Here is a 27,417-nt window from a genome sequence, read left to right on the forward strand (position 1 = left end):
AAAAGTTTATGTTTGTGTTCAAATTCTAAGACTATTCCAGTCTGCCATTACAAACCCCTGATGCTTGCTATAACAACAAGATACGTATGTGTTGTAAAGAAAGACAGCTGTAGCTATGATGTAAAACAAAAATATGGTGAATCAACCAAATATGAAGTTAAGCATTGTCACCGTGCTATCTTTGTTTTCAAAGCTTCAATTACGTTGAATTGCCTCTGTGTAGCCAATGTCATTATTTGCTGTTAATGTCACTGTGTCTATAAGTGTGTCTCAAAGGCCTAAACATAATTTTTTCCCCGTTTAGATGTAAATAAAAAAAGTATAATGGAGCCTACCACAGCCATGGTGGCCCCGACAACACCAATTCACATGGTGAGATGGCTAAGAACCAAGTGAAAGTAAAATCAGGTAATCTACCACCTCCAAACATTGCACATATAGTTCTGTTAGAAGAAGAAAAAGTTCTTCAAGCCAAGTGAATCTTCCAAGGTCAGAAGATGACATCAATTCAGACCACACCAATGTCAATCCAGTGGATAATGGTGATAGGCAACGAGGCCAAATGTTTAGCTGTGAAGAGAATTTTGCACACATCCCAGATATCACTGAAAGATATGATGATCTGTTTGAAATTGGCAAGGTCTGTACATCTTATTCACAAAAAAACAGCCTGCTGGAGTGAAGTCAAAGCATCTGTCAACAGAGTGAGCCCTGTATGCAGAACCTCTGATATCATCAAAAAACTACAAAAGAATAGTCAAACAAAAAATGTCGGAAGAAACCCTTCAGGCCAAAAATACTGGAGGAGGCCCATTTCAGCCTGTACAATTTTCGGTATGGAAATTGTTGCTACTTGACCTTAACCCTGAAAATGTTTAGTGATTGTTTCTCATTGACACTTTGCAACCGTTCTTGTTGTTGTATCTATATTAGGAGAATAATCCTTTGCAACACATCGCCTTTTTTTACTGTTGGCATGCATGTGGTTGCTCGGGTAAATGGTGCCTAGCAACTAGTCAGCCAGAAACAGAAAAGCAAATATGCCTAGATGATGTGCTACATTAAAAACCTAGTGTAAAAAGTATAAAAAGAGTGAAATATGACCCTCACACGTGTTGCAGTCATCCACATTTAAAAACTCCAAATATTGTGAAGAGTAAAAAATTATATGAAAGTTTCCATATCAAAAATGGGTTACATTTTAAAATTCTTAACCCCCAAAAAAAAGAAAAACATGGTGTAACATGGTGATTACTAAAGGTCAAATTACACTTGTCTAAAAAATAGACAGGGCCAAACAACAACATTTAATGATCCTGCTTGAAAAAAGAACCAGTGTACAGTGTGATATAAACCACATGAAATGAAAATGAACATGTTGATAGATGAGGTAGCAGGCACATTTGTAAGCCAAACAGCTAATTAGAATCTCATGTGTGAGAGAATTTGAAATAAACTTACAAGAGATGTGTCCACTAATAATTTGCTGCTGGACCTGGATCCCACATTGGCCTGAATCTGTGGGATGAATAAGAGAATCTTCAGCTTGCTCATTACCTTCAATAGTTTCATGTAATTGTAGATCCCCCAATAACTGATTGTCCACTGCAATATCATGTAAAATGCAGGCTGCTAAAACTATATCACCTACTGTACTAAGGGAATACTGCAGAACACCCACTGAATGGTCGGAAGCAGCTGAAGCGCACCTTGAGTAAGCCAAATGCACATTCAATAACTTGTCTGGCCCTTTGATGAGCTGCATTGGACTTTCCTTCACCAGCTGTGGCTGGATTAGGAAAACATTACTCCTAATTTTTCTCTCCACAACTGCGCTCAATCCCCCACTTCCTGGAAAGAGACCTCAGTTACAGCCCAACCCATTTTATTTGTATCATTAATATCCATGTAGCTTTGAATTTCATTATGCCAAAATAGTTTTTTGTGGAGATAATCAGTGTATTTATATGGTCAGGGAACTCCTCAGTGATGTGTAGTATCCTTATGTTTCACAATGGGGTGGGGTATTTTATTGACTATGTCATTTAGCTGAAAAGCCAAAAGAACTTTACATATTTGTTTCACAGCCATTGGCCAAGTACCCTTAATTCTATAGAGATATTTATGTAATATTAGATGTAACCTGGTCTGTTATTGCCTGAAGTTTAGCTAAGGAAAACTGTTTTATAACAGGAGATGGCTATTATTTATTAATCTTTTTCTGCATTACTACCAATTCGTATTAATGCAAAATATTATTTTTACTGAGCCCACCATTAACTTGGACTGTGCTGTGTTTATTTCAGTTCTTAATGATTTGGTGTGGGTTATAGAAACCTGCTGCTATTTATACAGAAATATTTATGAGCTATTTTTTTAAGATGTATTTTCCCCCTGTGTTCTAATTGAAGAAAAAGAATTGGCCTGTTAATGACATGTTATTGGTGATAAAAGTTATTAACCAGAGAATCTGCTCTGATAGGATTAAGGAAGAAAGCAAGGACTTAATTGAAATGACAATGAGAAATTTTTTAATGCTTCCCAAAAAGCTCTTGCATTTTTCAGTGACTCCAGTTCCTTAAAGTGTGTGGTATGAGGTTTTTCAGTTATATAGACTTTCTGCATTCTTAACACTTTCAAATAAGATTAAATAAAATGAAAAACTAGTGATGGACAAATAAATTCGTCAGGCTCAAATTCGCAGCGAATTTACATGTTTTGCTGCCGGCAAATAAATATGTGATACTGTTTTTTACAACTTTTCTGACTTTCCAACGTACAGGATATGATGTCACTGACATAAGATTGAGGAGGATGTAGCTTCATCTTATCAGTTCGCCAGGTGTATGGTGGCAAAGAAACTCTGGTGAAAGAGGTAACGTTCTGTAATATTCGCACTTTAGTGAATTTGCAGAGTAACGACCGTTCGCCTGATCGAAAACTCGCCTGGTGATAAGGTGCAATACTGTGCTAACAACACTCTCTTTCACTAGCAAATTGTCGTCTTAAGGTGGCCATACACGGGCCGATAAAAGCTGCCGACAGACCAAGTCGGCAGCTTATTGGCCCGTGTATGGGGGCCCCCGACGGGCTTCCCCGATCGAGATCTGTCCGAAAGTCGGCCAGATCTCGATCGGATGGGATTAAAAATCCGGTCGGATCGCGGGCGCATCTGTTCGTTGATGCGGACCCGCGATCCGACTGCCCGTTTGCGAATGCTAGGATCCGATCGTTGGGCCCTAGGGCCCACAATAGGATCTGCCCGATATTGCCCACCTCAAGGTGGGCATATCGGAGGGAGATCCGCTCGTTTGGCGACATCGCCAAACGAGCGGATCTATCCATGTATGGCCACCTTAAGCCTGTTAGTAAATCTACCCCAAAGTACCAAAGGATTAATCCAAAAGCAAGGTCAAGAGACCCCTCAAGGTCATCAATCAAAGCAAATTTAAGAGACCACAGGACAGTACAGGAACAAAACCAGGACTATGCAAGACAATAAATGACAGAGTACCTGATACTTTGTGTTTGTATTACCAATACAGTGGTACATACACATTAACAACTAGTAATTCATATGACCCAAAACAGTGGTGCACCTTTTACTAATATCCACTCACCACAAACCTACTCATCCACCAATCTACTTATACAAGTATTGATTGCTCAGATGGTTATGAATTCTGATGAAAAACTAAGGGCAGGACTCCACGGACAATTCCACCGCGATCCAACGCACTGTGCAAAAACGCAGGCGTCACATCGGATGTGACGGAAATAAGGTAAGTAATTCTACTGTCGGATCGTGTCGCAGCGTTGATGCGATAAAACTGTCGGATGCAGATGCGGCATCCAACAGCCATGTCGCATCAACAATGCGACACAATCCGACAAAAGCATTACTTACCTTATTTCCATCGCATCCAACGTGATACCTGCATTTTTGCGCATGGTGGCGGAATCATCCGTGGAGTCCTGCCCTTAAAGGGGAAGGAAACCTCGTCGGCGCTAACCCCCCTCCCCCCCCTCCCGTGTATTGCCCCCCTCCCTCCTCCCCCCTGGCCTACCCCTCCCGCTGGGCAAATGCCCCTAACTTGTTACTTACCCTTCTGCGCAGGTCCAGTCCAGGGAGTTCACAGGCGACATCTTCTTCCACTCGATCTTCTTCCTCCTTTGACCGGCGTTTTGGCGCATGCGCAGTAGGATAGTTTCGCCGGTACAGATCTACTGCGCATGCGCCAAAAGTCACGCGCATGCGCAGTAGATCGTACCGGCGAAACGATCCTACTGCGCATGCGCCGGTCAAAGGAGGAAGAAGATCGCGTGGAAGAAGATGTCGCCTGTGAACTCCCTGGACTGGACCTGCGCAGAAGGGTAAGTAACAAGTTAGGGGCATTTGCCCAGCGGGAGGGGTAGGCCAGGGGGGAGGAGGGAGGGGGGGCAATACATGGGAGGGGGGTTAGCGCCGACGAGGTTTCCTTCCCCTTTAAGCTCTTTGATGAAGTCAAACACAATTAGAGAAGCAGGTTATTTGCTAAGCATCTATAAAAACATCTATAAAAATCTATAAAACTGGGTAAATAAATAGGCTGTGCAAAATGAAAAATGTTTCTAATTTAGTTAGTTAGCCAAAAATGTAATGTATAAAGGCTGGAGTGATTTGATGTATAACATGTCAGTCAGAACACTATTTCCTGCTTTTCAGCTCTCTTGGTTTACACTGACTGGTTACCATGGTTAGAGACTTGAGGGGGGACACGTGGGTCATATCTGTTGCTTTTGAATCTAAGCTGAATGCTGAGGATCAATTACAAACTCACTGAACAGAAATGTACCATGTGGCCCCCCTTCAAGTCGCTGACTAACTCAGAGTTATAGAGCTGAAAAGCAGGAAGTTGGGTTCTGGCTGTTTTATTAGACATCTGTTCACTCCAGCCTTTATAGTTTACAATTTTGGCTAACTAACTATATTAGAAACATTTTTTATTTTGCACAGCCTATCTATTTACACAGTTTTTATTTTCACACTGAACTGTTCCTTTAACTTCAAGCCCGAAGAACCCTGTTCTTTTTGAATGGCTTTGTTACTAAATCACAGTTTAATTAAATGCCAGGTTTTCTGCATTCATGATCCATCAGGGAAAGGGGCAGTAAAAAGCACTGTTTGGTTTTGTTCCTTCTGATGGCACAACAAACTCCCAGCAGTGCATTGTATGATAGATGGAAATTGACTGCAAACATTAGAAGCAGATTCTTGCTTACAAAATGTTGATTGCTACTGCAAACACAAAATCTAGCTGAAATTTGTGTGCCATTCATCTTTGATTGTAACTTTCTGCAATGTCAGGTCCTTGAAATGGAAACAATTAAAAGCCAGGAGTATATCTATCATAAAGCAAAAATAATTTAGAACTTGAATGGGTTTAACAGACCTTTACATTATAGCTCTAACAATTAAAGTTGTACTTGTGGACATGAGATTAGTGCTTTGCTTCACATGTTTTTTGGTTACAGAAAGCCTACCTTTACCAGGCATTAAATACATGGCTCTCTTAGCACAACAAATGATTACTGTAGATTATTATGCCATATCTCCTTAAACTAACAAAGATTCATTGGGGGGTGGCAATTAGTGAAATGGCAACATTTTGCCAAAGCTTCACCAAATGATTTGCAAAAGCATTTATATTGCCCTACCATTTAAGCTCCTTTCCATTATGATAAAAGTGTTTTTCGTAAAAAAAAAAGAAAAGCCTCCAATGTTGCCAATATCTTCCAAACATGCCACCCGGATAGCTACTTGGATAGCCAGGCCTGGAGAGGGCTCCAATTCAAATGGTTAATATTATTGCAAAGGAGCCCAATTTTCATTGTTGGAGAAAACAGGACATTAACTTCTGAACTGTACTGATGCATTAGGGGTTTAATCTAATGTATAACAAGTTAATATTAGTTTATAGAAACTTAAGATGGAGATGACAGATATATTCAAAAGAAACATAGGTATACCAAAAAGCTGAATTATTATGATCCATCAGTTAATTGTAGCTAAAGTTGATTGCAGAATCATGACCATGATGAAGAGAATCCCCTTCACAACAGCCAAACAAGTGAACAACACTCTCCAGGAGGTAGAGTATCGATATCCAAGTCTACCATAAAGAGAAGACTGCATGAAAGTAAATACAGAGGGTGCACTGCAAGGTGCAAGCCACTCATAAGCATCAGGAATAGAAAGCCTAGATTGGACTTTTCTAAAAAACATCTAAAAAAGACAGCACAGTTCTGGAAAAAAGTTGAAGTTGAAAAATGATGGCAAGAAAAAGTATGGAGACGACGTGGAACAGCTCATGATCCAAAGCATACCACATCATCTATAAAACATGGCGGAGGTAGTGTGATGGCTTGGGCGTGCATGGCTGCCAGTGGCACTGGGACACTAGTGTTTATCCATGATGTGACACAGGACAGAAGCAGCCAAATGAATTCTGAGGTGTTCAGAGACACTGGGGCTCATTTATTAACGCAGCGCAGGGCATAAATGGACGCAAAAGATTGTCTGCGCCATCACAAGCGCCATCGCAAATATATCTGCGTGATATTGCGCTTGACACACAGATTTTGCGATGGTTTTGTTTATGCGCTTTGCGCAAAAGATTGGGCATTTATGTCGCAAAATATGCCGTGGTAGTGAGGGGCGTGACTGTGGGCGTGGCTACAATGCGCTTGCACTGCGACTGACGCAGCTTTGCGTCTATATATGGGCAAAACTGCACTCGGGCAACATCACCACAGTTTCTACGACTGCCTCTTCATGGCGTAATAGTAACGCTCTTTAAAATGCGCAGTCCTGTGTTTCTGCGCTAGTATATTCGCATTTTAGCGTTTTTGTTTGATAGAGATTTTTATATATGTGTGCATGGTTATAGTGTTAAACTGGGTTGTGGCAAATACAATGGGGCTGCTGTTGGTGGAGATTTTTTTTAGATGTGTGTTTAGAATGACAAGGGCTATTTTGACTGTTAGGGCAAGGCCACACCAGGCGATTTTGCTGCGATTCGAGTCGCGGCGAAAAGTCGCCGCGACTTTTAATCCAGAATCGCCGCGCTAACTTTTGCGCTGGCGTGAATGGGAATCGCGGCAAAATCGCCTGCGCGAAACACACGCGGCGATCTTTTTTCTATTGTCGCCCGAAATCGCCTCGCAATTCGAATCACGGCAAAATCGCCTGGTGTGGCCTTGCCCTTAGGATTTCGCCGCGATTCTGCCCGCAGCGACTTTTCGCTGCGTGTTTGCGCGACTTTTAAGCCGAAATAGCTTTCCTAACTTTCACACTGGCGTCAATGGAAATCGCGGCGAAATTGCTGCGCTAATTCACACGCGGCGATTCTTTTTCTATTGTCGCCCAGAGTCGCCCAGCGAGGCAACTTCGGGCGACAATAAAAAAGATTCGGCGCATGTGAATTAGCGCAACGATTTCGCCGCGATTTCCGTTGATGCCAGCGCCAAAGTTAGGATGCTATTTCGGATTAAAAGTCGCAGCGAAAAGTCGCGGTGGGCAGAATCGCGACGAAATCGCTGCGTGTGTCCCTACCCTTAGTATTGATAAATGTCAATATATTATACTGCAAAAATATACGTTTGTTTTAAAGGGGTTGTTCACCTTCCAAACACTTTTTTCAGTTCAGACTTTTTTCAATTACTTTCCATTATTTATTTTTACTGTTTTTCCTTAATCTAAGTGTAAAGTTGAATGTTGGTGTCTCTGGTGTTTGAGTCTGACAGCTCAGTAATTCAGGTGCAGACTCTGAACTGTTACAAATTTGCAACATTTAGTTGATACATTTCTCAGCAGTATCTATGGAGTATTAGCAACAATTATGTCAATTCTAACAGCTGCCTGTAATGTAACCCAGGGATTCTGCTCAGCAGGGACAAAGATAAGAAATGTATCAACTAAATGCATCCATTTAGAACTGTTTACAGGGTCGGCGACAATCCTCTCCCAGAGCTGCTTCAGAAGGTGAAAAATGAACTATACTCTTCAATATTAGAAAACACATAAAAAATAGAAAGTCATTGGAAAATGTCGTTATTTCTGGTGATATTTCTGAAACCAACAAGTTGTTTTGAAGGTGAACCACCCCTTTAAAGATTCAAATAATAAATTTGATATCTGCATTAGATACAATAGAACTTTGTATTATGTCATAGCGTTATGAAATATGCTAGTGCTCTATGAATCCTTGTTAATAATAATAAATAAAAACATGATCATTTTACTGTAGTTGTAATTAAGTTTCAAACACCACTGAAATGTGTAATATTAAAGTGTAATACAGCTGGAATTTCTATCGTCTTATTTTATTAAAAAAAAAATAGTATACAATTCAGAGAAAATGTAGTTAGGTTCAGATAAATATTAAAGTCAATAATCTGATGAATGTTTTTCCATTCACATTTCATCTTCATTTCTTGAAGGTATCTGCAAAATAAATTAATCCAATTGTAATTATGAAGTATTATTTATTAATTATTTTGATTAAAAAAACAATGCAGTATGAACTATTTGAACTGGAGCAAGTGCTGTGATGTACTTTAAGTGCCTGAGGGCTACAGATTTTCACCTAAATATAGAAATCTTGTCCTATCTTCTAATTTCATATAAATAAAATCCATTAAAAAATGATATGTTAACCCTAAAATATAACCATGTAAAAGAGACTGTTGTAGCATTATGTTGTTCTGCAGATAAAGTATTGTAAAGCATGCAGAATTTTAGATAATAGAAAGTGTTTGTTGTCTTTTCAGTTTTGTTTAGACTTAAAATGATTTGATTGGTGTCCTTAAACAATTAGTTTAGTGTCCTCTTAATTGATTTTTTAGTTATTATATACTTAACTTTGTATGCATCTTAGTTACTAAGGTCTAAATTTACTTAGCAACCATTTATTAAAGGCAGCTTGTACAATTGATATCATTGTTGCTATCATTCCATTAATACTGCTGAGAAATATATAAATAAATTTATTAACTAGTTACTGTTCAGATTCTGCACATGGGTCATGGAGATGATGGAAAAAGTACACACAGGACCTTTATCATAGCATAAGTATATTTTACTTACCACTGGAAATAATTTGAAATCAGTTGTCTTCGTATAAGCACACCTTCCACATTGTTTTCTCGATTGTGATCAATGATATCATCTATTTGTGGACTAAGATCGCTGGCAACTTCGATGTGTTCTTTATGAAGAAGTGCATAATTGTGAAGAATGCAGCAGCTGAAAATAATTTGGCATACTTTCTCTGGTTTGTATATTAAGAAACCGCCTGTTTTATCTAGGCATCTAAACCGACTTTTTAGAATACCAAAGGTTCTTTCAATTATGCATCTGGTAGCTTTATGGCTGGAATTAAAATTGTCTTCTGCAGCAGTTAGTGGATTAAGTAGTGGTGTAATAAGCCATGGTTTCACTGCATAACCACTGTCACCTTAAAAATTGAAAATGTAAAGAAAATTTAATAGATTAAATTTGTCTCATTTAGGATTCCTTAGTATGTTTTTTCAAATGAAACTAACTACTGACATGTGCTTTACACAAGTGCTGGTTTCCTAAGCGAACATCACTAATTTATTTTATGCCTATCTAAAAGCACAAGTGAAATGTTACATTTATTATCCTCATAATGTATTTGATTGTGTTAATTATTGAGTATAGGTGTGATTGGAAGCTTTAAAATAATTAGTATTCACACACATTTCACTGTCCACTGTTTTTTAATCCTTAAATCAGTACTAAATTTGACTTTGAGGGACATCAGTTACTGATACACAAAGGGGTATATGTATCAAATAGTGAAGTTAGTGATATTCAACATATTAGGGGGTAGTGAAAAAATCTGAGCTTGCCCTGTACAAGTGTAGCAAATTCCTGCTGGCTGCAGCTTTGACGGTAACCTGGTAACACAATTCTGTCTAATATTGTGTGTATGAATGAAGCCCTTTTTCAAAGCAATGTACCTACACTGTTGTTTGAAATTGGCCTGCGCTATACTACTGGTTACAAGGGATAAGTGAAGTGATGGATTTTTAACTGTGTCTTAAACAAAGAATGAACTTTCACTCTCACCTTTCATAAACATGTCTTTAAAAATGCTATAGAAAAGAATTGAAATTGGCAGAAAATCACTCTAGTGGACCGCAGTGATCTCTAACTTCAGTCTTTGATAATTCTACCCCAATGAGAGACACAGACCAAGAGAGAAAGACCAAGAAAGAGAGAAAGAGAGAGAGAGATGGAGAGAGAGATAGAAGGATTCTATGGGGATAATTCTATAATTATAACTGAGGAGAGTAATTAGTCATTAATGAATTGATGTTTTTTTAAAACATTGTATATTGCCTTAAGCATGAAGAGATATAATGTACATCAATCATGTACTAACCAAGCAGCCATCCATTTCCAGCTTCTCCTGCTTGAAGCCGTTGATGTAAGTGTGAGTTGCGGAAGATGAACGAATCATGTGTTGATCCCGGATACTTTGCCACAACATCTAGAATTTTACTAGATGCATCACAGACCACCTATAGAAATAATGTTTAAGAAGGTCCGTAAAGTATAAATGTCTTAACATTCGCATAAATATAGTTTTATTTAAAAAAAACATTCATTTATACCTGTACATTTATCGAATGGAAGCCTTTACGGTTGTAATAATAACGCTCTTTTTCAGCTGGTGGAATTAAACCTATATGTGTGCAGTCAATGGCCCCAATGACATTAGGCATTTCTGCAATGGTATAAAAATCATTTTTTATTTTTGCCAAGTTAGCTGGACTCATGTCATAGTGTAGCAGCTCAGGTGTTAAGCTACAAATGCCATCTAGTACATGTTTCAAAGTTTGAGAAAAAGTTGGCTGACTGAATCCACTACATGCACTTATTGTTGTCTGAAATGAGCCTGAAGCTAAAAAATGCAATGTAGCTAGCAACTTAGAGATGCCAGGAATAGCATGGCTACGTTTGGTCTTCGGTTCCATGTAATGCTTAATTTTTTCATACAATTCTGTAATTGCTGTACGACCCAGGCGGTATCTTAACCTGATTTCTTCATCAGTCAAGTTATCCATAACAGTACGAGGATTAAATTGTCTTGGAACCCTCAACCTTGGCCTTTCAATATTGTCACCATTTTGAAGATTTTCATGTAGCATTGCCAATAAGGCAAGCTGGTAATTTTGGCATAAAGCCATTTGTGAAATCCAGGTCTTTTTTTTTGGAAATATAAACAAGACTTAACACCACCAACCACCAACACAAAAAATTGTAGGTTCGCACTGTTGTAGACGCACAGGCACGTAACAATGGACGCAGGATGACGTAGATGCGTAGTCTATGTTGAGTTTGCGCCTGTATGAGAGCAATATGCGCACTTATGGACTCAAAACGCTTCAAAAAGTGCTCTATTTTGCGGCAATAAAGTAGCTAAATTCAACTTTGAATAGTGCTCCGATTTGTTTAAAAAGGAATGCATACATTTATAAATTGGCTCTTCATAAAGAGTGGTATGAGTCTTTGACTAATGTCTTAAAGGAAGATTTTAATGTAAAAATTAAAACTGGCTAAATAGCCAGTGTAATATAAAAAATGTTTCTAATATAGTTAGCCTAAAATGATATGTATTACGGCTGGAGTGACTGCATATGTAACATAACATAACATTATTTCTAACATTTCAGCTCTATAACTCTTAGGGGGTTATTTGTTAAAGTCTGATTTGTTAATGTTAAAAAAATCTGATCAAATCCCCATGGCTTTTTTTTAACTTATTTATTTATAACTTTATCACCCACCAACTCCAACAGCTTAGGGAAATGGCCAAAAACCTAGTGCACATCACAAAATCCTTGGCACTTCTCCTATTGACTTATATGCAATCTTGACAGGTCTGAGATGCCGGTTTTTCATATTTTGACTTTGGCATCTTCGGTGTTTAATAAAATTAGAAGAATTCGTGATTTTTAAAACATGGAAATTGTTAAAATAAACATTTTTCATGTAATCAGAGTTTAGTAAATAACCACCTTAGTCAGTCAGCAACTTGAAGGTGGCAACATGGCACATACATTTTCATAAATGGTAATGTTCGTTGCGTTTGCTATTGATCCTCAACATTCAGCACAAATTCAAATAAAAATATTTATGACCTATGTGTAGGGATGCACCGAATCCACTTTTTTGGATTTGGCCGAACCCCCGAATCCTTCGCTACAAATTAGGCTGAATATCGAACCGAATCCGAACTCTAATTTGCATATGCAAATTAGCGGAGGGAAGGTGAAAACATTTTTTATTTCTTCGTTTTCTGACAAAAAGTCACTCAATTTCCCTCCCTGTCCCTAATTTACATATGCAAATTAGGATTCAGTTCGACTGGGCAGAAGGATTCAGCCGAATCCGAATCCTGCTGAAAAAGGCCGAATCCTGGGCGAATCCCGAACCGAATCCTGGATTTGGTGTATCCCTACCTATGTGGCTCCCCCTCAAGTCAATGATTGATTACTGTTTGGTCACTGTTTTAGCTAGTATGTAACACATCCAACTATAGCCTTTAGTCTTAAAATTTGTGTTTATCTATATAAAAAAACAACAAATCTTTTGCACTGGCTATCCATTAACCCAGTTGTCATTATTACACTGAACTGTTCATTTAAGGTCATTATAAATGACCTGCCCTTTGCTCTGGAGGATGGTGATTGTTCACTCCTTTGTAGCTATCTGGCTGCCACTGTTATTGGTCTTTTATTTCAGAATGATGTGGGGGCCCTGGTGGCTATTGTGATCCCTCTGTCTCAGTTACCCTTATAACCTTCTGACATCCAATGTCCTTTTGATATTGAAATGCTGGGGTGTTAGGAAGCAGACTACAGTTAGGGAAGGTGATCAGAGTAGACATTAGTTTACTAAGTTAGGGTTAACAATGAATGGATCGTAATATGTTTGTGTAGCTGTAAACATGGTTCTTAACAATGAGAGTTAGGTCTTATCCCATCCTATACATTATAGACTGAATAAAGTACACCTCATTGTAATTGAAAACCCTAATAGATTTAGTTTATAACATTTAATATGTAGCATTCTTAAATGCTTCATTCATTTAAATATCTTTATGTTACAAAAGAGGATGTGTATCATAAATCAACAATAATATAGTGTTGCTGTATTATGAATACCTACACAGTTTGCAAAATGTATCCTTCAGCACTTCCCATACTGGATCTGAGTTAGTAATTTTCACAAATTTGTTTCCTTACAATTGCACTTATATGATGTCAATACATAAACAAATATAATAAAGTTAAACAAAATAGAGGAAGGGATATATATGACATAGTAAACATGACGAGCACATGCAGAGTACAGGTACATGTGGAACTGGAGCCAATTTAATGTAACATAGGTAGAGCATAATAAACTTTATATAGGTGGGTATAACACTGAGTCAGGGTCATAGGTATGTTTCACAAACTGTACTCATCCTAAAATTATAAGGGCATATAATGAACATAAGACAAGAAACTGAGAATGCACCACACACCACTTAACACTGATCACAATTTAGTAATGTTTAAATGATACATGCCACTACTATCTTTTGGGTCTGCTTTCTACTGTCAACTGTTGTGTCCTAATCAGCAACTCATATTTCTAATTTTCTTTAGTAACTAAGAACTTTGAGGCCCTTATAAAATACACACCTACAGGGCCTGCTATGACTTACATTAATTGTAGCCTTTTACTCCAATTATCCTTTTTTAAAAGGTACATAACACACTTTTATCTCTCAGGCTGGTTGCATTCAAAAATGTTATCTGAACATGAAGAATTACATGAGCAAATATCAGCAAATTCATAAACTGTTTTATTCAAGCAGAAATGTGAGTTCAGTTTTAGAAAATAACTCCTGCATAACAATACATATTGGCTATGACTTTTATTCATGAAATACTTTATGAGCTAATATAAGTTTGCTTATGCGAACGGATGCATGGTTGAACGGTGAGTTGACAATGAGAAATGTTGCTTCTTATAAGTGTACTACATACTGGAACGTAAAAACCCGGGGTTTTCTGTTTTGAGAAAAAAATCTCACTTCAGTTGTTGTTAATACATTTACCAAGTTTGTTTAAAGTTTATGTAAATATAAAAAACATTACTTCTTACGCAATGTAATGACATCATTGTGAAATCTTAAAGGGGTGGTTCACCTTCAAACAACTAGTTTATTTTAGATAGATCACCAGAAATAACCACTTTTTCCAATGCCTTTCTATTTTCTGTGTCACCGTTTTTCTAATATTGAAGAGTATAGTTAATTTTTCACCTTCTGAAGCAGCTCTGGGAGAGGATGGTCGCCGACCCTGTAAACAGTTCTAAATGGATGCATTTTAGTTGATACATTTCTTATCTTTGTCCCTGCTGAGCAAAATCCCTGAGTTTCATTACAGGCAGCTGTTAGACTTGATACAATAGTTAATAATACTCCAGAGATGCTGCTGAGAAATGTAGCGACTAAAAGTTGCAGAATTGTAACAGTTCAGAATCTGCACCTGAATTACTGATCTGCCAGAGTCAAACACCAGAGACACAAACATTTAACTTTAAACTTAGATTGTGGAAAAATACTAGATAATAAATAATGGAAAGTATTTTAAAAAAGTCTTTATTTCTGGGGAACAATCTAAAACAACTGAATTGAGAAAAGAAAGTGTTTGGAAGGTGAACCACCCCTTTAAAACGTGAAAAACTGTCCATTTCTAGTGAACTATCTAAAAACAAATTAACAATGTAACAGAGAAGCTCATAAACTTATTTAAAGAGAGCAATGCATATGCTTTGAAAAGAACAAACACCATACTTGTCTGTCATATTTGTAAGTAAACCTATAGTTTTTATATTGGGCATGTAACTTTAAAAGTGAAGACAACAAAAATGTATACCTTCCCAATTTTTAATATTTTTTTTTTTTTTTGGACCCACTGATAAAATGTTGTTAGACTTCCTTTTTCGGTATGAACGCCTGGGAGGTGCTGTTTCTATTGTCAAAACCTCTTTGACAATTGTGGAGCATTGGTCAATAAAACTATCATTATAAACATCATTCTGTTGGCTGACACTGTTGTCAGTTATAGCTACATTTTCATCTGTATGACTGTTGGAATCAAGTGCCAATAATGGAGATTGAGGCTTGCTTTCATTCACATTAACTGTATCACTGGGCAAATCTCCTATGTGTTGCTCGAATGTATTGGTTGGATTATCGATAATATAATCAGTTGAGTCAGTTTCAACTGTGAACACTAGTTGCCTTTCCATTTTAAGGTAACCTACTAATGCCGACTCTATGGTTTTTATACCTTTATTGATTGTTTGTAAAAACCCATTGTTTTCTTTTGTTATCTCAAGCTGTGCATTTGACACAGATAGTATTTGTTTCAGAACATTTAAACACTCTTCCTGAGCAGGTCTACCTTCTTGACATATTTTGAGCAGCTCATTTTGAATGTCTTTCTTTGAATTATCTACATAAAGTGAAGGTTTCGACATTTGACTTTTAGATGAAGTTGCAAAATCTTCTGTATCGCTTAGATCTATGAAGTCATTGATGCTGTTTTCTACAGTTGCTGCAAATGTAGAGAAAAGATAAGTTAACAATATGATTTTTAAATTAGTAAAACAGATAACATATTTTGACACAAACATTAATTTCAGTGCAAATTAGACATTTTGAATCTCTTTTAAGAAGGTGTTAAATTTGGCTAAACTCTTAAGGTCTCTAGGGCTTGTTGTTAATAAGTCATTGCAATATGGAAAGTATATGAATGACTGACAGGAACAATTGGGCAGTATGTTTTAATGGTTTTAACAACTTATTACAGCACACCACACAAAGTAATTTTTCAGAGCTACAATTTTGGGGAGATTTTGCTGCTTTTAATGTTCTAATATGTGACTATCCAATAATGATCTACACTATATATATATGTATATATATATATATATCTGTATATATAGATTTTAATTTTTTTTAATTAATTATTTATGTGTGTTCCTTACCTTTTCACAATATTGAATTAAATATGGTTGTCGTGGCTGAAAGATGAACCTTGTAAACCCTGAGCTACAGTTCAATGTTTGTTCAGTAAACACATAAGTCTGCCAGGCAGGTCCGGACTGAGAATTAAAATAGGCCCTGACATTTCAAGTACACAGAGGCCCAATCAGCCCACATAAAGTCCTAAAAAGCCCCCACCAGTCCACTAAATAATGACTTTATATGGGACCCTAGAGCAAGCCCCTCTGGCGTTTGCCAGAACCCACAGATTGCCAGTCCGGGCCTCATGCCAGATAAGGGTTATGCCTAATAAACACAGAAGTGGAAAAAACTAAAAAGTGTTTTTTCACACTTAAAACCCTATTGAGTAGTACAGAGCTGTGCATGCGAGACGTTTTGTTGAAAGAGGTGCTTTAATATGTATGAGTTGACTTTTGATTAGATAAGGTGAAAGTAACAATTCTTTGCACTACAGGTAATATATTTAATTTTATAGTTAGTACTTTGGTGAGGGGTTTGCTCTGATTTTGACCCTTATTTTTGACATGTAACAGTGATTGCTTCTAATGAATATATCTATCCATGAAAATACATTTTATTAAAATGAACTATAACTTATTACATTTATACATGTCTTTAACAAGTGTAAATAAAAGATAACTATATTACCATATTCACGGACTGATTGCACGTCACTACTATCAAACTTGGAGTCACCTTTAATTAATAATTCAGGTATTGTCCCTTGAACCTTAACAAAACACAAAAGATTTAATAATAAATGTTATTAAAAAGCAACTGTTTGTAATTCCGATTTTTCTATATGTTAAAATGTTAAGGAAAGATTTGACACATTTACACACAAAATTCTAATTATTATATAAATACATTTATTCATTCTTGTTCAGTCTACAAATTTTGAAACTCACTAAATTGTAACTAAAACTTAGGACAGATAATTTATTCCATTTGGCAACATTTGTGAGCTTATAATGTTTGCAATTATTACAACATTGATATTTAATATTATTACCCTGCACCTCTTCTCTTCCTTTCCCAAATATAAATATTGAAATGTTTTTTAAAAAAAACAAAAAAAACGGGGATGTTTATAAAGTTAGAACTTTCAATTAAATTGCATTACTTGGGCTTCAAATTGATTCAGTGATGTAACCTTCTCATCTCCACCACCAGTTTTTGATCTTTTTTTCTCTATATCACTCAGTTTATCTTTGGTACGCCTAGAAATGTAAAAGACAATTACATTTATGTAAAATGACATCAATACTTTCACCTAAGTAGTTGTCTGCAAGTATGGCAGTACCATACAGTCATTAATAGTGTAAATAAAAAAATAAAAATTAACATTGTCAACTAAACAAACTGATAAGTAATGTTTACAACATTTACAATTAATAATTAGCATTTGAGTGCTTTATTAGAATGACATCAACACTTCATATACTTTTTTACCGTCTAATATCCAACCATCGTTTCTTCAGCTGAATGACTGTTCTTGGACCCACTCCTACAGAACTAACTTTGTTTTTTATATTTTCCCATATCTGTTTTTTTCTTTGATTTGAGATTTTTGAAGCTAATGATCCATAAAGTAGGTCATATTTTTCCGAAATCTGTAAAGAAGATGATAAGGTATAATCTTTATTATTGATTTAAATATAACATAAATAGTATTATATGTTTAACAGGTTGCTACTATCTGCTTTTAATTAATCAACACTAAACGGTACTATTATAGCAGCATTGTTACTAGTGTCCAAAGTCATACATGCATTCAGGCATATATTGATTGGGATAACAAAATTAAATATTAAAAGGTCAGCCCCTGAATCAAAAAGCAAACAATTATACACAATTTTGATCAATACACCCCATTAAAACAATTAAAAAACATATATTAAAATCAGATAGAAGAATAATAGGCAAAGTGATTAATATTGTTGAATTCAAAAAATACTTAAACTTTAGTGGTCAAGTATACCAACAACTTAAAAAATACATCATTAAGTAGATACGTTATCATGTTAAAAACATAATTAGAAACAGAAGATAGTGAAAGACTGACTATAAAATAAACTTAGTTGTTTAATTTATTCCCTAATGACTTTTTACAGTCTTACAGTTTGTCATCATTCTCTGTATAGTGCAAATATAAAAAAACATGTAACCCAAGTCTACATGCATTATATAACAACAATAGTAGCCAACTAAACACTCTTTTAAACATATCAATGTATTTCAACATGCCTCTTGTGTATGATATTATTAATTAACTAAACTGTACTTTTAATATATTAATATTGTATAGTTTAATTAGTTATTCATGTGTTTTATATGACCTGATTTAATTAAGCTGGCCTTCCAAATTGCTTATTCACAACTAAATTTACATAATGACATATTACCACCCCCTTCAAGAGGTTATGCACTTAAATAAACTTGTTATAAAAGTAGCTATATAAGGTTGCAATCAAACAGTATGTAACATTTACTGCTTATCAGTTTAAAAGCAAAGGATTAGTTGTGAGTTGTTTCCTACTTGTGAACTAAAAATGCATATTATTAAATATGCAGGAAAACATATACAAATATTTAGTACATTTAGAGGACAATCATGTTGAAAACTATGTAGAAAAAGTGTAAACCTATAAAATATTTCGTGCCAACCATTCATGAATTTGTCCGATGTCACAGATGCCACATACAATGTAGACTAAAAAAACAGGGATTTTACTAGTTGCTATGGACAACATCATTGGTGATGCGTGTCTGCAAACTTTTATGTGGTACATGTGCCCTTTATAAAGTATTCTTATTTTTACATAATTGATATGAACAACTGTATTTGCCTTCTATTGCACCACTCACAGCTTTTAAAACAATAACAACTTTAATCCTAATAAAGCTTTGCTTGAGTTGCTCATTATTGACTATTTAGACTGCATATGTGCTGATGCAAGACATTACAGTATTAAATATACATGAAAATAGAGAACTAACTCGCACGTACAACTATACTACATACATTTTATTAATATATAAAAAATACGTACTTCACGAATTAATACCTCTAACTCTTCATCTGAGAATTTTGTCATTCTCTTGCGATTCTGATCATATTTAGACTGTAGTTGTGTGTCTTCTTCTGAAAGATCACTTGATGAGTCTTTTCTCATATTTATAGATGAGTCTTTATTTTCAAAAACATCATTTTTACAGTGTTTAATTTTTTTATTTTTTTTACCATTTTCCTTTTTTTGAATTTTCTTACTCTCCTCTTTGTTATAAATGGCCTCACAAGTATTCTCACATTCAACTTCAAATAAAACACTTTCCTCTGGCATAGTTTCTGTCATATCACTTTTTTCAGTCACAATGTTCATTGAAATGGCAGTTGTCTGAGGCATATTTTTTTCCACAGCCTGCACATTATGACAAGTGGCAGCATTAGAACTGGAGCCAGAATTTCCATAAGTTCTTAATAAAGGCAAAAACTGCAACAGCTGCTTTAATTCGACCTCTGTAAGTGTGGCTTCCATTGCTTGAAGAATTAAGTATATCAAATACAGATACCTTAGCAAATTAAATGTGAACTTCAAAGTGAACACTTGCTTCCCTCAACGCGCACCGAATTTTCGCGCTCTTAGTTACGCAAGTTGCGTCATAAAGGTCCTACGTCAGCACCACACCAGCCGAAAGAGACTGCCCGCATGAGAGCAAATGAGAGTCAATATAGACGCATGTTTCATCAATGCGCCTGTATTGGGAGCAAATGAGAGTCAATATAGACGCACGTTTCATCAATGCGCCTGCATTGGTTTTATGTGCATCAAAATTGGCACTAACTCGTGGTGTGGAATGGGTGTGGTTTGCATGTTTATACGGCGAGTCGGGAAGGCACCAGACACTTTGCAAAGTACATCAACGTCATGTCATGCCAGCTAAGGAGCCAAGCTTTCTCTAGAAGAGAACTTTATTTTCTAGTTGAGGTACTAGACAAAAAGAGGTAAGCTAGGAATCATAACTTGCTGCTGATGTGGAATAATAATCATTAAACTACACTTAACAATATTGACATAACTATAGCATTACTATTGTTTTGTAAAATATATTCTGTTACTCTGACATATAAGCTAAACGATGCATTAATTCATAGGGAAGTCTAACAGTAATTATTACTACATCAGAATCTTTAAAATTGTGTAAACTTCAATAATGATGTATTAATGATCTACTCAAACATATTGATGCACTTATAATAAGTGAGGCATTTCATTGTCTGCTACAGCTCTTGGATTTAATGCAGGAATGTGGATTATTATTTTTTATAATTATACATATTGAAAAAATGTTACTGTGTGATAACACAGAATATACACAGAAAGCATTAGTCAGTTTCATGAAAGGGCACCTTTCGAACCTAACATGGGGGAGTTTTGAGGCCACACTTTAGTTTGGGATAACAGTAGTTTTGTTATGAAAAAATGCCCCCCGCCAGCACTATCCTACCCACACCGAGAGGGAGCTCTTGGTGGCAGAAGCCATGTCTAGTCAGTCACATGCACATAACGCACATGTCGTTATGTGCATGGGCATAATGAGCCATTTGTGGCTCATTTTCATGATGTGCTTGTGAGTGACTGGACATGGCTACGGGCACTGGGAAGTAGCTCCCTGTGCAGGTTGCCTTGCGATGGCATGGTTTTTTATTTAAAAAATAATGTTATGGCCAACCAGAGTTTGCCATATAATACCCCCACCTGTTGGAGATTGCATTTGTACCCAACATGTGCCCTTTAAGGCAAATTGCAGTAAATATACTTCCGGCACCATCATGTGATACTGTTGTCCTGCATTTCACTACAAGCAAGAACATGGCAAAAAATACCATTCTACCTTCTATGCAGCTGTAATCAACCAAGCACATGTAAATGCCAAAAGTGGTTATGAGGGAATCTGTCCCCATTCACTTTGTAGAAACAATTTGTAACAGTTGGAGAATTTTGTAAATAGTTGTTGTTAAAGGACAAGGAAAGGCAAAAAAATTAAATACCATTTTTACTTTCTCTAAAGAAAAATAAACCTATCTCCAATATACTTAAATCAAAAATGTGTACTGTTTTTGTAAGAAACATGATTGTATGCAGTGAAATGTTCCCTTGATTTAATGCTGTGTATAGGAATTGTCAGAAGGTCCCTAACTGCTGAGCAGGGAAACAATCATACTTATGTACAGCAGGGGGAGCCCCCGCCTTACTTCCCAGCCATGCAGAACTCAAGCAGCTTTGTTTATGACGATCCCTAAGCAGCCCAGACCCCACTGAGCATGTGCAGTGTCAGTGTCAGACAAAGATGTATAACAATGTTACAAGATGACAGCCCCCTGTGGCCAACTTTGAAAGCATAAATCATGACGGGTACATTGTCTACTATGCAAACACACACACAACTGGTTTGGAAACAGATGGCCGCAGTTATTTATTAACACATCAATAAAATTAAATAACATGTCTAACATTTTAACATTTTACAAACCGTTTGTATAACAAACTTATAACCTTTTAACCTTGTTCCCCCACCCAAGGGGGGGGGAGGAGGAAGGGGGTGTAGGAGTATTGGCTGTACCCCAACTGATATACCCTATAAAACAACCCCCTTTAACTTTCCCTGATGGGCATTGTAGCGGTACCCTCTGCCAACTGCGACAAAAAGAAAATCACCCATAACCAAAAAGGGGAGGGAGGGTGGGGATGCTGCGTCCTTCCGCCTCCGAGTCCCGCCGCCGAATGGTAAGTATGGCTGCCCCACTTCTTCCTCAGCTCACCCGGGAAACTCTCCACCAGTCGGAAACCTGCAAGAAAAAGGGGGGGGGGCGGGGCCTGGCGCTACTACAAGAATTGTCAGGCCCTGCTTCCCTTACTGTCCATTGGGTCTCATTTGTTTGATTAGACTTGTGGTGCAGTAAATTCATGTTTATATTTAGTATACAAAATACATTTCTAGCCTTATTCTATTTTACACTTTCCTTGCCCTTTAATACGTGGCAATTGTCAAAAGATACAACTTGTTTTCTCAGTAAAAAAGTATAAAAAGTAATGGTTATGTCTACAGCTTTGTCTAGATGATTTTTCTGACACTGAATTATGCAAAATAAACTACAAGTGTAGGATCCATTATCCAGAAACCTGATATTCAGAAAGCTCCAAATTAGTGAATGGCTGTCTCCCATTGACTCAATTTTATCCAGATAATCCAAATTATGGAAAATGATATCCTTGTTCTCTGATATAATAAAACAGTAGCATGTACTTCACCTGAACTAAGATATCATTAAACTTATTGCAAGTAAAGCAGCATGCTGGTTTTATTTAAGGTTTAAAATAATTTCTAGTCAATTAAGCCATGAACACTCAAATAACGGACAAATCTGCTTTATGGAAAACTCCTGGTCCTGTACATTCTAGAAAACAGGTCCTATACCTGTATTAATTTATTTTCCACAACAAAATGCCACATAGCAAAAAGCTTCATTTCAGAGTAATTCAATGGCTTATAAATTAATTTCCAAAATTTTGTGTTTAGCCTGTGTGATTACAGTTGCATATAGAAGAATGGAACAGTTTTCAAGCTACTCTCATCTGCAGTGCAGCACAGTAAAAAAACCTCTACATATAAGCAGGACAGAAAGCATATTCTTTTAAACTAGTCAATATCTCTTGATATCAAAGACTGCTGACCAACCAACTGCTAAAAGTATAGTACAGGTATGGGACCTGTTATCCTGAATGCTCGGGACCTGGGGGTTTCCGGATAACGGTTCGTTCCATAATTTGTGTCTTCATGCCTTATGTCTACTAGAAATTCATGTAAACATTAAATAAAATTAAAATCGGGTGCTTTTGCTTCCAATAAGGCTACTTTTTTACTATTTCTGAGAAAAAGAAAATCATTGTTTAAAAATTTAGATAAAATGGAGTCAATGGGAGACAGCCATTCCAATATTTGCAGCTTTCTGGATATAGGGTTTCCGGATAACGTACGCTATACATGTATTAATGTGTTATTCTAAATTCTGTGAATCAAAGGTCAAATATTAATAAGTGCATTTGTGTACTTTTTTCATCATAACAGATATGACCATGTACCAACATTTGCCTTAAACTATCAGTTTATGAAGAATAACATAATCCAGGAGGCGCAAAAGATTATTGAAAAAAAAACAGGTCGCAAGAGAACATTCCGACAACTGCAACGGCGCTGGAATGATTTACATAGACGTGAAACAGAACGACTGGAAAATATACGACACAGAATCAAGTTAAGTAAGTTTATTTAAAATGTGCTTTGTATTTGAAATAACTTGGATTAAACTATTAATGATAAACATATGTTTTATTATGAAGAAAGTAACAAACCATCAACAGTTTTTATATTAAAAATTACTTTACATCCCCATCTTTTTTAACACAAATATCACATGATTGAAATAAACCATTTACATATAAGTACAGTTATTAGCTCACATTAATTTGCATGCTATTATACATAATTTCGCATCATTATACTTTGAGCAAATTAGTTCCTAGAGAACTGAAAAACTGATTTATTAATTATTGGGACATGTATTTGACATTATATATTTTTGCTAAAGCTTCCATTTATAATACAAAAAGATAAAATGTTATGTCATTTTTTTTACATTCTAACAGATAAAGAAAAAATCAAGAAAAAAAAAAAGAGCCATGTTTCTCCACCAGAACAGCAGCCACAAGCGGAATCATCCAAGCATATACATCAGCACATCCCGACCTCCAATACTCCATCACAACAAAGAGAAAAAGAGCCAAGAGCAAGACCATCTGGCCAACAACTTCAGGCCCCATGTTATCCACCAGTAGAGCACCCAATATCTGGAACATCAGCAAATGTAGTAAATGTCGACAGAACAACAACAACCAAGGCTCCTCTGGATCTACCTCAGCAGTGGCAACAGGCATTTGCTGAGCCTTCTACCAATATCACATACACCTCACCTACATCCCAGTCTCCTGTACTGCTGTGTGGCTATGATTTTCAGGCTCATGATGTTTCAGAGACTGCTCATCCACCACATAAGCAGCTGCCTGAATCTTCACCTGACGATATTACACATATTTCTGTCATACCGTTATCACCAACGCAAGCTTCTGCAGGACCAGACATTGAAGAAGAAGTAAATAGCAGCTATGGAGAAATCCAGCAATCTAATTTGCTAAAGTCTGTTATGGCTGATAATATTGATAGATCCCCTAGTCAATATAGTGCCCATTGCCATTGCTCTTGTGTTGAAAAAATTGATATTATTCGTAAGGAGATAGAGGTCTTCAAACAAGATCTTTTTGTTAAAATTGATGAAAAATTTTCTATTCTTGAGAATCTTGTAAAGAAATAGTTTTTTTGACAATGTCATGGGATTTTTGGAATTGTCCGATCATGTTCCATAAATATTTTCTTTAAAGGGATCATGTCATGGTAAAAAAATTATTTTCTAAACACACCAGTTATTATTGCGACTCCAGCAGACTTCTACACTAAAATCCATTTCTCAAAAGAGCAAACAGATTTTTTTATATTCAATTGTGAAATCTGACATGGGGCTAGACATATTGTCAATTTCCCAGCTGCCCCTCGTCATGTGACTTATGCCTACACTTTAGGGGAGAAATGTTTTCTGGCCGGCTGTTTTTCTCAGTCTCAGTGGGAGATGTGATTTCATGATTGAGTGTTGTTCTTAGATCTACCAAGCAGCTGCTATCTTGTGTTAGTGAGCTGTTATCTGGTTACCTTTGCATGGTTCTTTTGCTTGGCTGCTGGGGAGAAAGGGAGGGGGTAATATCAATCCAAATTGCAGTACAGTAGTACAGAGTGATAGAAATTTATTAGAGCACAAGTCACATGTCATGGGGCAATTGGGAAATGTACAATATGTCTAGTCCCATGTCAGATTTCCAAATCGAATTTAAAAAATTCAGTTTGCTCTTTTGAGAAATGCTTATCAGTGCAGAATTCTGCTGGAGCAGCACTATTAACTGATTCATTTAGAATTATTTTTTACTATGACAGTTTACATTTTTTTATTAAAATAATGTTTAAAATCTTTCGTGTTAGCCTAAATTCTATTATACATAAAAAACGTAGACTTTACAAGTTTACATTACAGTAACAGAATCTTTTATCCACAAACCCATCACTAGTAGAGATGTAGCGAACTGCCGCCGGTCAAAAATGCGAACGTTCGTGGACAGTTTGCGAAATTCGAACACCCGCTAAAATCGTTAGAAACGAACGATTTTAATCATTCGATCGAATGATTTTCGTTTGAATCGATCCAACGATGGTAACCATTCGATCGAATGCTTTTCATTCGATCAAATGCTAAAATCATTCGAATAGAACGATCGAACGTTTTAAGCATTTGATTGAATGAAAAATCATTCGATCGAATGTTTTAAAATCGTTCGATCGTTCGATTCGAACGATTTTTAGCATTCGATTGAATGAAAATCATTTGATCGAATGCTTACAATCGTTCGAACGAATGGAAATCATTCGATTTGTTAGCGGTCGAAGTAATTCGAATGGTCGAACGATTTTTTTTCCGAATCGAACGTGAACCCAAATTGCGAACGTTCCCAAACGTTCGCGAACGTTCGGCGGACTCGAACGGCCGATGTTCGCACGAACGAGTTCGCGGCAGAACAGTCCGCGACATCCCTAATCACTAGTGATAATATCAGTTTCTTACAAAATTATTTCCAGATAATCACAATAATCGTTTACATTAATGTGAATTATTTTGGATTTTCAGCCATCAGCCATAAGTGATGTAGAGTATGGCCTGAGGTTAAGGTAAAATTTTACATTGTTGAGAATCTGTTAAACAAAAAAATCTTTTTTGACTATATAACTTGAATATTTGATTAATCAGATCCTTTTCAATAAAGATGTTATTTTAAAAAGTAAATTAATTCTTGTGTTTTAAGATGTATTTGTTGTGGGCCTCATTTCAATTAGAAAACAAAAACAAATTTACAAACAACACAAAGAGAACCATTTTTTAAATACATGTGAAATTTTTGGTAATTTCTGCCCTAAGTGTTGTGGACTATAGACTGATTTAAATGCAGACAATGTTATGCAAAACAATAGGTTGGCAAATGTATTTATGTAGGTGTCTTCACTAGTGATGGAGCGAACGGGCGCCGACGTGTTCGCGAACGCCGTTCGCGAACAACGCAAAATTTTGCGAACGTTCGCGGACAGTTCGCGAACATCGAACACCCGCTAAAAATCGTTCGATTCGAACGATCGAATGATTTTAATCATTCGATCGAATGATTATCATTCGATCGAACGGTAAAATCATTCGAATCGAACGATCGAATGGTTTAAGCATACACTCGAATGCTTAAACCATTCGATCGTTCGATTCGAACGATTTTAGCGCTCGATCGAATGCAAATCATTCGATCGAATGATTAAAATCATTCGATCGAATGGGGAATCATTCGATCTTAGGCTGTCGAAGTACTTCGAATGGTCGAATGGTCGAACGATTTTTCTATTCGAATCGAGCGCGAACACCAATTGGCGAACGTCGCGCGACGTTCGCGAACTTGCGGCGGATGCGAACGGCGATGTTCGCGCAAACTAGTTCGCCGCAGAACAGTTCGCTCCATCCCTAGTCTTCACCCCTGCCCACCAAATAGGTTACACATAATTTAAACATACACAGAATAGAGTGTCATGGTGCACAACGTGAAACTCATTCAAAGAGTATGCCGTCTCCAAAGTAGCAGTCGCTCTTAAATGCAGCCTGAGGAAAATGACGCAGACGAGCCTGCATAGAATAAAGGGTTTTGTACAGGCATAAAGAACACTGAAAGATCTTAAAAATTAAACACCCGGGATTAGAACTCTATGGGCAGAAACAGGCTATTAAACCAAAAAAAATAATAAAAAAAACAAGTTTTAATACAGTTTTAAAACGTCAAGCTTTTATAAAAAAAATGTGCTTTCCATAAATTCCCTTCTAGTTCTCTGAGAAAAAGTGAAAGGGCAATGATCGAGCGCACTAGTCTCAATTTCTCCATACTTGCTTCTATTATAGGATATAGGCTTGGAGGAGTAATCAATAGGGATGTCGCGGACTGTTCTGCCGCGAACTAGTTTGCGCGAACATCGGCCGTTCGCGTCCGCCGAACGTTCACGAACAGTTCGCTACATCCGTTCGCCG

The 27,417-nt window shown here is 36.6% G+C and overlaps 2 protein-coding genes across 2 annotated transcripts; both read right to left on the reverse strand.

The window, feature by feature from the left end:
- Nucleotides 1–9,123: 9,123 nt before the first annotated feature.
- LOC121394123 (putative nuclease HARBI1) lies at nt 9,124–11,259 on the reverse strand. Its single transcript, XM_041564129.1, has 3 exons — nt 10,684–11,259; nt 10,452–10,590; nt 9,124–9,497 (listed from the first exon to the last, which is right to left on the reverse strand). The coding sequence occupies exons 1-3, from the start codon at nt 11,257–11,259 to the stop codon at nt 9,124–9,126; spliced, it is 1,089 nt and encodes a 362-aa protein (XP_041420063.1).
- Nucleotides 11,260–14,738: 3,479 nt separating this feature from the next.
- Nucleotides 14,739–19,681, reverse strand: LOC121394125. The gene is made up of 6 exons (XM_041564130.1): nt 19,414–19,681; nt 19,192–19,332; nt 17,595–17,781; nt 17,266–17,362; nt 16,791–16,872; nt 14,739–15,690 (listed from the first exon to the last, which is right to left on the reverse strand). The coding sequence occupies exons 1-6, from the start codon at nt 19,679–19,681 to the stop codon at nt 14,978–14,980; spliced, it is 1,488 nt and encodes a 495-aa protein (XP_041420064.1). The 3' UTR covers nt 14,739–14,977.
- Between the last annotated feature and the right edge of the window lie 7,736 nt (nt 19,682–27,417).

This window comes from Xenopus laevis, chromosome 5S (assembly GCF_017654675.1).
Source record: "Xenopus laevis strain J_2021 chromosome 5S, Xenopus_laevis_v10.1, whole genome shotgun sequence".
NCBI lineage: Eukaryota > Metazoa > Chordata > Amphibia > Anura > Pipidae > Xenopus > Xenopus laevis.

What these genes read in the sequence shown, in the direction of transcription:
- LOC121394123 (XM_041564129.1), bottom strand. Translation starts at nt 11,259, where the DNA reads ATGGCTTTATGCCAAAATTACCAGCTTGCCTTATTGGCAATGCTACAT. An exon ending in TCCATTCGATAAATGTACAG is followed by an intron (nt 10,591 to 10,683) that starts GTATAAATGAAT and finishes TTATTTCTATAG; the next exon opens with GTGGTCTGTGATGCATCTAG. An exon ending in TGGAAATGGATGGCTGCTTG is followed by an intron (nt 9,498 to 10,451) that starts GTTAGTACATGA and finishes TCAATTTTTAAG; the next exon opens with GTGACAGTGGTTATGCAGTG.
- LOC121394125 (XM_041564130.1), bottom strand. Translation starts at nt 19,681, where the DNA reads ATGGAAGCCACACTTACAGAGGTCGAATTAAAGCAGCTGTTGCAGTTT. An exon ending in CATTTATAACAAAGAGGAGA is followed by an intron (nt 19,333 to 19,413) that starts GTAAGAAAATTC and finishes TTGAAAATAAAG; the next exon opens with ACTCATCTATAAATATGAGA. An exon ending in GCAATCAGTCCGTGAATATG is followed by an intron (nt 15,691 to 16,790) that starts GTAATATAGTTA and finishes CTACATTTGCAG; the next exon opens with CAACTGTAGAAAACAGCATC.